The following is a 10,667-nucleotide window of genomic DNA, read 5'->3' on the forward strand; positions in this document are numbered from 1 at the left end:
TGATTTGTTTCCTTTCTTTTTCTTCCCAAACAGGCTGCTCAGTTCCAGCTTCCTTTGTGGTAAGATTAGTTTTTTGGGGTGTGTGTGTGTGTGTGTGTGTTGGGGGGGGGGGGGGGGGGGGGGGGGTGTGTGTCTTACATGGGTTATCCAATAGTTGATCCAGGTTTGGCACACTAATTGGGCCAACTGTGACAAAGTCAAGGTATTTACACTTGAAGAAGATGTTTCCACTATACTAACAATCATATTTTCTTTGTCTTCAGTGCAAGGTGACCCCAGTTCATGGTAAGTCTGTCTAAAAGTAGACATTTCAACTCAAAGGATATAAATGCATTCTGAAGGACTATTATCTGACACACAACCATTCTCTTTTCACAGTGAATCTCATTTGTGATGGAGTTGATGGGTGGGTGAAATGCCGTTTTGTTCAATGTTGATTCTGTCTAGGTAAAATTCGTTAACACAGTGCAAATAAGGGGGCATTGGATTTCAATTTATTGTGTTTTTTCCACAGTTCAAAGCTTGAACAAATCCTGTCAGCTGGCAATTCCTCGGCAGCCCTGTGCAATTTCACCATCACAGAACATGCCTGTTCCTCTGTAAGATTCCTTTTTAAACTCCAAAAACAGAACATAGATTTTGCCCCATTATGGTTCTGAGACAAATCTCCATGAGCTCTGACAAAATGGCTGTATTCTTTGTCAATTTTCTTTTTCAAGGCTCCCTATCTCACATCCAGCAACTTGGTCACACTGCTGAACTGCACACTGAAAAGCCAAAACATATACCCAGTAGAAGTCTGGAAGCTTTTCTTCCAAAAAGCCTCTGCTGTACTGGACCAGGCCCTTGAGACATTTGCTAACATGGTAAGTACAAAATCACATTTTCACAATATTGCCGTTTCCCTGCGTGAAGTTTGGGTCCAGCTACAATTATTTTTCTGCCAATTCAAGGCCAGCAACAACACTTACCCGACCTCGTCAAATGTGCTCGAGGCTCTTGGAGAAGTGAGAATTGACAACTTCAACCAGGCACAACTACAGAGTGAGGAGTTCATTACCAGCTGGTTCAAAACAAAGATCCGTCCGTTTCTGGCCGTTCCATCTTTCAACTTCCTATTTTGCCTTAGCTCCAAAAACTTCAGCTGCCAGACATACCAGACTGTGTAAGTAAATATGAGACATATTGCTCTATTCTGCAAACTTGCAGTTGACTAGAAGTTTAGATGTTGAAAGCTTTCTCTCAAATGTAGCATTCAGGCATTTGGAAGCCAAAAGGCATCCATGGACAGAGACACACAGCAAGCAGTCTTCACTCACTTCATCAAACCGTTCTTGTCAAGAAATGACTCAACAGGTAAAAGGAGAAACTCAAGCTCACTTTGGTTTTTCCATGACAACATGTGGTATATTACCCTGTCAATAACTTTCTTGCTTTTTCTGCAGATCCTGGCTGTGTCTCATCTATCACGGGGAGCCAAGCGTGGTTAAAGGCAAACCTTGGCGACTTCTCTGATTTTGCAACTGTGCAGGACTTGCAAGCCTTCAATCCTAATTTGTCCACTGTGAGTGCCAACTGCAGATGTACATCTTCCTGTAAACGGAATTCTTTTACCCAGAACATTTCCATGACTGCTGTCTTATATTATGCTGGTTCTCTTTTGTAGGCTGAATTGTTGTCAGTCCTCAGTCCTTCTCAGATGGCACAGCTGGTACTGAGTTTGGGAGCCTCCAATAACACAGATTTGATTGATCGTGTGTTTGAGCGACTGCAAGAGGGCAACGCTCTAAAAAATGTGGATGGATTCCTCACACAACTGACAGCCAATGGACAGGTATGCTAGGCTTCTAAAAGGGTGAAGGAGGACAATCCTGGTGTTTTATTCCAGCAGGATAAGACAGAATAAGACATTTGCTAAACCGCTACACAAGTCTTCAAGGAGTCTATCATAGAAAAGAATTGCTTGCAGCCTTTGTACCATGTTGTATGAGTACATTTGCAACATGCAGTCTCTGTATTGCTTAGCTTCTTTTCCACCTCAATTTCACAGATGCCAATTTTCCAGCCTGTTGTGAGAGATCGGATCATGAATACGACCTTCATCGTCATCAGTCCACATTTCTCCACTTTCACGACAAACGACTATGAACTTTGGTTCCATGTGAAACTGATTCCTATCCTTGCCAGTTTTACTCCAGAAATGCTGATAAACACAACCACAACCATCAGCTGCACAAACTACCAAGTCATGTGAGTAGCTTTCTTGGAGCAATCAAGATTTTGTTGTAAATGAAAATGACAATAGTGACAAAGAACAGCATGAGAACGTTTTCTTTCAACTGTTGCAGTGTGAGTGGGTTGGCTTTAGTTATCCAGGAGATGCCACTGTATAGACGGCAAGAGATCACACGTGGTCTGCTGGGCTACCTAAGAAATGCTGACAATGCCATCAATGAGCCAGGTAGGGCAGACATAGGGTGCGTTATGTGCTTTCCAGTGTGAAATGTCTTGAAAAGCACTCAGACAAAAAACTTGCCCACAAATTCTTTCATGTCTACCAGTCAGAAACCTTCCTAAATTGAGCACATCCTAACTTTTGTTTGCATGCCTTAGCTTGCAGGCAACAAAATGAGAGTGATGCCCAATGGGTTAAAGCAAATCTGGGTCCATTCGTTCAATATACAGCGTACTCTGACCTCAAAGACTTCAACATCTCTACGGTAAGCCCTACATTGCACTTCTAGTCCTCCCTTAAGAGCAGGAAAACAAAATTGTAGACTTAAGAAGACAAACACAGGAGTTTATTTTGCCATATCAAAAAGTACAAGCAAATCATAGAGCACACTTTCTTTGGTTGCAAACTGTAATCCTTTACCCACAGCATTGGTCATTACTGCTGTCTGATATTATGTTGATTCCCTGTTGTAGGCTGGATTGTTGTCGACGCTCAATCCCTCTCAGGTGGCACAGCTGCTACTGAGCTCTGGAGCCTCAAATAACACAGATTTTATTGATCTTGTGTTTGAACAACTTGAACAGGGCAACGCTCTAAAAAATGTGGATGAATTCCTGACACAGCTGACAGCCAATGGACAGGTAGGCTAGCCTCCTAAAAGGGTGAAGGAGGACAATGCGGATATTTGATTCCAGAGATAAACAGAATAAAAAATCGGTCTCAACCGCTACATCCATTGTTGGCTATTGTATCTTAGAAAACAAATGGTTACAGCCTTTGTACCATGTTGTATGGGTGTACTTCAAACATGCAATCTCACATTTGCTTATGTCTTTTTCCACTTTAATATGACAGACCCCACATTTCCAGCCTGTTGTGAGAGATCGGGTCATGAATACGACCTTCATCATCATCAGTCCACATTTCTCCACTTTCACGACAAACGACTATGAACTTTGGTTCCATGTGAAACTGATTCCTATCCTTGCCAGTTTTACTCCAGAAATGCTGATAAACACAACCACAACCATCAGCTGCACAAACTACCAAGTCATGTGAGTAGCTTTCTTGGAGCAATCAAGATTTTGTTGTAAATGAAAATGACAATAGTGACAAAGAACAGCATGAGAACGTTTTCTTTCAACTGTTGCAGTGTGAGTGGGTTGGCTTTAGTTATCCAGGAGATGCCACTGTATAGACGGCAAGAGATCACACGTGGTCTGCTGGGCTACCTAAGAAATGCTGACAATGCCATCAATGAGCCAGGTAGGGCAGACATAGGGTGCGTTATGTGCTTTCCAGTGTGAAATGTCTTGAAAAGCACTCAGACAAAAAACTTGCCCACAAATTCTTTCATGTCTACCAGTCAGAAACCTTCCTAAATTGAGCACATCCTAACTTTTGTTTGCATGCCTTAGCTTGCAGGCAACAAAATGAGAGTGATGCCCAATGGGTTAAAGCAAATCTGGGTCCATTCGTCCAATATACAGCGTACTCTGACCTCAAAGACTTCAACATCTCTACGGTAAGCCCTACATTGCACTTCTAGTCCTCCCTTAAGAGCAGAAAAACAAAATTGTAGACTTAAGAAGACAAACACAGGAGTTTATTTTGCCATATAAAAAATACAAGCAAATCATAGAGCACACTTTCTTTGGTTGCAAACTGTAATCCTTTACCCACAGCATTGGTCATTACTGCTGTCTGATATTATGTTGATTCCCTGTTGTAGGCTGGATTGTTGTCGACGCTCAATCCCTCTCAGGTGGCACAGCTGCTACTGAGCTCTGGAGCCTCAAATAACACAGATTTTATTGATCTTGTGTTTGAACAACTTGAACAGGGCAACGCTCTAAAAAATGTGGATGAATTCCTGACACAGCTGACAGCCAATGGACAGGTAGGCTAGCCTCCTAAAAGGGTGAAGGAGGACAATGCGGATATTTGATTCCAGAAGTAAATACAGAATAAAACATCGGTCTCAACCGCTACATCCATTGTTGGCTATTGTATCTTAGAAAACAAATGGTTACAGCCTTTGTACCATGTTGTATGGGTGTACTTCCAACATGCAATCTCACATTTGCTTATGTCTTTTTCCACTTTAATATGACAGACCCCACATTTCCAGCCTGTTGTGAGAGATCGGGTCATGAATACGACCTTCATCATCATCAGTCCACATTTCTCCACTTTCACGACAAACGACTATGAACTTTGGTTCCATGTGAAACTGATTCCTATCCTTGCCAGTTTTACTCCAGAAATGCTGATAAACACAACCACAACCATCAGCTGCACGAACTACCAAGTCATGTGAGTAGCTTTCTTGGAGCAATCAAGATTTTGTTGTAACAGAAAATGACAATAGTGACAAAGAACAGCATGAGAACGTTTTCTTTCAACTGTTGCAGTGTGAGTGGGTTGGCTTTAGTTATCCAGGAGATGCCACTGTACAGACGGCAAGAGATCACACATGGTCTGCTGGGCTACCTAAGAAATGCTGACAATGCCATCAATGAGCCAGGTAGGGCAGACATAGGGTGTGTTATGTGCTTTCCAGTGTGAAATGTCTAGAAAAGCACTCAGACAAAAAACTTAAATTCTTTCATGTCTACCAGTCAGAAACCTTCCTAAATTGAGCACATCTTAACTTTTGTCTGCATGTCTTAGCTTGCAGGCAACAAAATGAGAGTGATGCCCAATGGGTTAAAGCAAATCTGGGTCCATTCATCCAATATTCAGCGTACTCTGACCTCAAAGACTTCAACATCTCTACGGTAATCTTCATATTACTCTTCCTGTCTTTCTTGAGAATAGCAAAGCAAAATTCTGGAAATTATACAAAAGACATGCATTTCAGGAATTCTACTTTTTTGTATCCATAGCTGACAGTTCTGGATGTTCTTTCACCATCGCAGAAGGCTGAACTAATCCTAGATCCAAACAGTGGTGCTTTAAACAATGCAAATGTTGTAAGGGAGGTGTTGACAAGCTTGACAGAGACCAGTGATTATGAGCAGCTCAACCAATTCTTCCAGGCTTTTGCAAACATCAACAAGCAGGTGAATTCTCCTTGGTAACCTTACCTCAGTGCAAACATCAACAAATGTTAACAGTGTTCTTTCATAAGCCTGCTCAAGTGTTTAACTCAAAATGATCCATTTCTGATATGCTTCATGCCTTGAGGCATCCCTGCTGTACAGAAGTACAAAGATTTAGTTTAGATAAGCTCCCCCTCACCTCCACATTTCCACAAAGACTTCAGGACTTCCTCTCTGACCTTATTATGATCCCCTTCTCTTTTCAGAGAAATGTCACCTTCATCCAAAATCCAGATGTGCGAGACACCATTTTGAACCTTACCTTGACAGCCCTTGCTCCTCAGCTTAAAGACTTTCAGCCAGAAGACTATCAACAGTGGTTCCAGGTTTATTTGGTTCCTGTGATGGCGAGCATCCTTCCTAGCAGCTTGCGGGTGATCCCCAGTAACATCACCTGTGAATCCTACCAGGCTATGTAAGATATTTCTGATATCCACAGTTAGACATTTGGGTGTGCACAATGCCAAGCTGAGGCTCCTGACAAGTCACAATGAATTCTTTTCTTCCTTTAGATACGATGGTCTTGCGCAGAGTTTGGCAGCATTGCCACTGGACCTTTCACAGGGCGTGAGATCAAGCAAGCAGTACCTCCAGGACACATTCCCACGTATGTGGCAAATAGGCTTTCCTGACTAAACTTTTCTCAAAAGCCCAGTACCAGCACTGTAATGACTACTCCATTGATTTGTTTCCTTTCTTTTTCTTCCCAAACAGGCTGCTCAGTTCCAGCTTCCTTTGTGGTAAGATTAGTTTTTTGGGGTGTGTGTGTGTGTGTGTGTGTTGGGGGGGGGGGGGGGGGGGGGGGTGTCTTACATGGGTTATCCAATAGTTGATCCAGGTTTGGCACACTAATTGGGCCAACTGTGACAAAGTCAAGGTATTTACACTTGAAGAAGATGTTTCCACTATACTAACAATCATATTTTCTTTGTCTTCAGTGCAAGGTGACCCCAGTTCATGGTAAGTCTGTCTAAAAGTAGACATTTCAACTCAAAGGATATAAATGCATTCTGAAGGACTATTATCTGACACACAACCATTCTCTTTTCACAGTGAATCTCATTTGTGATGGAGTTGATGGGTGGGTGAAATGCCGTTTTGTTCAATGTTGATTCTGTCTAGGTAAAATTCGTTAACACAGTGCAAATAAGGGGGCATTGGATTTCAATTTATTGTGTTTTTTCCACAGTTCAAAGCTTGAACAAATCCTGTCAGCTGGCAATTCCTCGGCAGCCCTGTGCAATTTCACCATCACAGAACATGCCTGTTCCTCTGTAAGATTCCTTTTTAAACTCCAAAAACAGAACATGGATTTTGCCCCATTATGGTTCTGAGACAAATCTCCATGAGCTCTGACAAAATGGCTGTATTCTTTGTCAATTTTCTTTTTCAAGGCTCCCTATCTCACATCCAGCAACTTGGTCACACTGCTGAACTGCACACTGAAAAGCCAAAACATATACCCAGTAGAAGTCTGGAAGCTTTTCTTCCAAAAAGCCTCTGCTGTACTGGACCAGGCCCTTGAGACATTTGCTAACATGGTAAGTACAAAATCACATTTTCACAATATTGCCGTTTCCCTGCGTGAAGTTTGGGTCCAGCTACAATTATTTTTCTGCCAATTCAAGGCCAGCAACAACACTTACCCGACCTCGTCAAATGTGCTCGAGGCTCTTGGAGAAGTGAGAATTGACAACTTCAACCAGGCACAACTACAGAGTGAGGAGTTCATTACCAGCTGGTTCAAGACAAAGATCCGTCCGTTTCTGGCCGTTCCATCTTTCAACTTCCTATTTTGCCTTAGCTCCAAAAACTTCAGCTGCCAGACATACCAGACTGTGTAAGTAAATATGAGACATATTGCTCTATTCTGCAAACTTGCAGTTGACTAGAAGTTTAGATGTTGAAAGCTTTCTCTCAAATGTAGCATTCAGGCATTTGGAAGCCAAAAGGCATCCATGGACAGAGACACACAGCAAGCAGTCTTCACTCACTTCATCAAACCGTTCTTGTCAAGAAATGACTCAACAGGTAAAAGGAGAAACTCAAGCTCACTTTGGTTTTTCCATGACAACATGTGGTATATTACCCTGTCAATAACTTTCTTGCTTTTTCTGCAGATCCTGGCTGTGTCTCATCTATCACGGGGAGCCAAGCGTGGCTAAAGGCAAACCTTGGCGACTTCTCTGATTTTGCAACTGTGCAGGACTTGCAAGCCTTCAATCCTAATTTGTCCACTGTGAGTGCCAACTGCAGATGTACATCTTCCTGTAAACGGAATTCTTTTACCCAGAACATTTCCATGACTGCTGTCTTATATTATGCTGGTTCTCTTTTGTAGGCTGAATTGTTGTCAGTCCTCAGTCCTTCTCAGATGGCACAGCTGGTACTGAGTTTGGGAGCCTCCAATAACACAGATTTGATTGATCGTGTGTTTGAGCGACTGCAAGAGGGCAACGCTCTAAAAAATGTGGATGGATTCCTCACACAACTGACAGCCAATGGACAGGTATGCTAGGCTTCTAAAAGGGTGAAGGAGGACAATCCTGGTGTTTTATTCCAGCAGGATAAGACAGAATAAGACATTTGCTAAACCGCTACACAAGTCTTCAAGGAGTCTATCATAGAAAAGAATTGCTTGCTGCCTTTGTGCCATGTTGTATGAGTACATTTGCAACATGCAGTCTCTGTATTGCTTAGCTTCTTTTCCACCTCAATTTCACAGATGCCAATTTTCCAGCCTGTTGTGAGAGATCGGGTCATGAATACGACCTTCATCGTCATCAGTCCACATTTCTCCACTTTCACGACAAACGACTATGAACTTTGGTTCCATGTGAAACTGATTCCTATCCTTGCCAGTTTTACTCCAGAAATGCTGATAAACACAACCACAAAAATCAGCTGCATGAACTACCAAGTCATGTGAGTAGCTTTCTTGGAGCAATCAAGATTTTGTTGCAAATGAAAATGACAATAGTGACAAAGAACAGCATGAGAACGTTTTCTTTCAACTGTTGCAGTGTGAGTGGGTTGGCTTTAGTTATCCAGGAGATGCCACTGTATAGACGGCAAGAGATCACACGTGGTCTGCTGGGCTACCTAAGAAATGCTGAAAATGTCATCAATGAGCCAGGTAGGGCAGACATAGGGTGCGTTATGTGCTTTCCAGTGTGAAATGTCTTGAAAAGCACTCAGACAAAAAACTTGCCCACAAATTCTTTCATGTCTACCAGTCAGAAACCTTCCTAAATTGAGCACATCCTAACTTTTGTTTGCATGCCTTAGCTTGCAGGCAACAAAATGAGAGTGATGCCCAATGGGTTAAAGCAAATCTGGGTCCATTCGTCCAATATACAGCGTACTCTGACCTCAAAGACTTCAACATCTCTACGGTAAGCCCTACATTGCACTTCTAGTCCTCCCTTAAGAACAGGAAAACAAAATTGTAGACTTAAGAAGACAAACACAGGAGTTTATTTTGCCATATCAAAAAGTACAAGCAAATCATAGAGCACACTTTCTTTGGTTGCAAACTGTAATCCTTTACCCACAGCATTGGTCATTACTGCTGTCTGATATTATGTTGATTCCCTGTTGTAGGCTGGATTGTTGTCGACGCTCAATCCCTCTCAGGTGGCACAGCTGCTACTGAGCTCTGGAGCCTCAAATAACACAGATTTTATTGATCTTGTGTTTGAACAACTTGAACAGGGCAACGCTCTAAAAAATGTGGATGAATTCCTGACACAGCTGACAGCCAATGGACAGGTAGGCTAGCCTCCTAAAAGGGTGAAGGAGGACAATGCGGATATTTGATTCCAGAAGTAAACAGAATAAAACATCGGTCTCAACCGCTACATCCATTGTTGGCTATTGTATCTTAGAAAACAAATGGTTACAGCCTTTGTACCATGTTGTATGGGTGTACTTCCAACATGCAATCTCACATTTGCTTATGTCTTTTTCCACTTTAACATGACAGAGCCCACATTTCCAGCCTGTTGTGAGAGATCGGGTCATGAATACGACCTTCATCATCATCAGTCCACATTTCTCCACTTTCACGACAAACGACTATGAACTTTGGTTCCATGTGAAACTGATTCCTATCCTTGCCAGTTTTACTCCAGAAATGCTGATAAACACAACCACAAAAATCAGCTGCATGAACTACCAAGTCATGTGAGTAGCTTTCTTGGAGCAATCAAGATTTTGGTGTAACAGAAAATGACAATAGTGACAAAGAACAGCATGAGAATGTTTTCTTTCAACTGTTGCAGTGTGAGTGGGTTGGCTTTAGTTATCCAGGAGATGCCACTGTACAGACGGCAAGAGATCACACATGGTCTGCTGGGCTACCTAAGAAATGCTGACAATGCCATCAATGAGCCAGGTAGGGCAGACATAGGGTGCGTTATGTGCTTTCCAGTGTGAAATGTCTAGAAAAGCACTCAGACAAAAAACTTAAATTCTTTCATGTCTACCAGTCAGAAACCTTCCTAAATTGAGCACATCTTAACTTTTGTCTGCATGTCTTAGCTTGCAGGCAACAAAATGAGAGCGATGCCCAATGGGTTAAAGCAAATCTGGGTCCATTCATCCAATATTCAGCGTACTCTGACCTCAAAGACTTCAACATCTCTACGGTAATCTTCATATTACTCTTCCTGTCTTTCTTGAGAATAGCAAAGCAAAATTCTGGAAATCATACAAAAGACATGCATTTCATGAATTCTACTTTTTTGTATCCATAGCTGGCAGTTCTGGACGTTCTTTCACCATCGCAGAAGGCTGATCTAATCCTAGATCCAAAAAGTGGAGCTTTAAATGACGCATGTTTTGTAAAGGAGGTGTTGAGAAGCTTGACAGAGACCTGTGATTATGAGAAGCTCAACCAATTCTTCCAGGCTCTTGCAAAGCGCGGCTGCTGAGTGAGCCCTCATCTGGGACTCTCCTCAGCTCTTTCTGGGACAGTGGCGCGGCTGCCCCTCTGTTGGTCTTCCTTGGTCTCTTGTGTTCTGGGGGCCTCTGGATGTCTGGAGTTTTGATCTCCTCCATACCTGCTTCATGCCCTGGAGGACGGGGCAGTGGCTCCCCCACACTCT

At 42.5% G+C, this 10,667-nt stretch overlaps 2 protein-coding genes across 2 annotated transcripts in view; both read left to right on the forward strand.

The window, feature by feature from the left end:
- Window positions 1–5,384, forward strand: part of LOC308389654 (uncharacterized protein) — a gene marked incomplete at both ends in the record, with an annotated part of 37,886 nt that extends 32,502 nt beyond the window's left edge. The window contains 20 exons of the mRNA XM_080871145.1: window positions 34–59; window positions 264–285; window positions 379–406; window positions 515–599; window positions 720–866; window positions 954–1,165; window positions 1,253–1,356; window positions 1,446–1,564; window positions 1,667–1,834; window positions 2,051–2,250; window positions 2,349–2,461; window positions 2,614–2,720; window positions 2,929–3,096; window positions 3,311–3,510; window positions 3,609–3,721; window positions 3,874–3,980; window positions 4,188–4,355; window positions 4,572–4,771; window positions 4,870–4,982; window positions 5,344–5,384. Of these exons, the coding sequence (XP_080727271.1) occupies window positions 34–59; window positions 264–285; window positions 379–406; window positions 515–599; window positions 720–866; window positions 954–1,165; window positions 1,253–1,356; window positions 1,446–1,564; window positions 1,667–1,834; window positions 2,051–2,250; window positions 2,349–2,461; window positions 2,614–2,720; window positions 2,929–3,096; window positions 3,311–3,510; window positions 3,609–3,721; window positions 3,874–3,980; window positions 4,188–4,355; window positions 4,572–4,771; window positions 4,870–4,982; window positions 5,344–5,384 (2,441 nt within the window). The remainder of the gene's footprint in view (window positions 1–33; window positions 60–263; window positions 286–378; window positions 407–514; window positions 600–719; window positions 867–953; window positions 1,166–1,252; window positions 1,357–1,445; window positions 1,565–1,666; window positions 1,835–2,050; window positions 2,251–2,348; window positions 2,462–2,613; window positions 2,721–2,928; window positions 3,097–3,310; window positions 3,511–3,608; window positions 3,722–3,873; window positions 3,981–4,187; window positions 4,356–4,571; window positions 4,772–4,869; window positions 4,983–5,343) is intronic.
- Window positions 5,385–5,830: 446 nt separating this feature from the next.
- LOC308389655 (uncharacterized protein) lies at window positions 5,831–10,081 on the forward strand (the record flags this gene model as incomplete). Its single annotated transcript, XM_080871146.1, has 18 exons — window positions 5,831–5,974; window positions 6,072–6,166; window positions 6,274–6,299; window positions 6,498–6,519; window positions 6,613–6,640; window positions 6,749–6,833; window positions 6,954–7,100; window positions 7,188–7,399; window positions 7,487–7,590; window positions 7,680–7,798; window positions 7,901–8,068; window positions 8,285–8,484; window positions 8,583–8,695; window positions 8,848–8,954; window positions 9,163–9,330; window positions 9,545–9,744; window positions 9,843–9,955; window positions 10,050–10,081. The coding sequence occupies exons 1-18, from the start codon at window positions 5,904–5,906 to the stop codon at window positions 10,079–10,081; spliced, it is 2,010 nt and encodes a 669-aa protein (XP_080727272.1). The 5' UTR covers window positions 5,831–5,903.
- Between the last annotated feature and the right edge of the window lie 586 nt (window positions 10,082–10,667).

The sequence above is a fragment of the Rhamphochromis sp. 'chilingali' genome (genome assembly GCF_963969265.1).
Source record: "Rhamphochromis sp. 'chilingali' genome assembly, chromosome: 21".
Classification (NCBI taxonomy): domain Eukaryota; kingdom Metazoa; phylum Chordata; class Actinopteri; order Cichliformes; family Cichlidae; genus Rhamphochromis; species Rhamphochromis sp. 'chilingali'.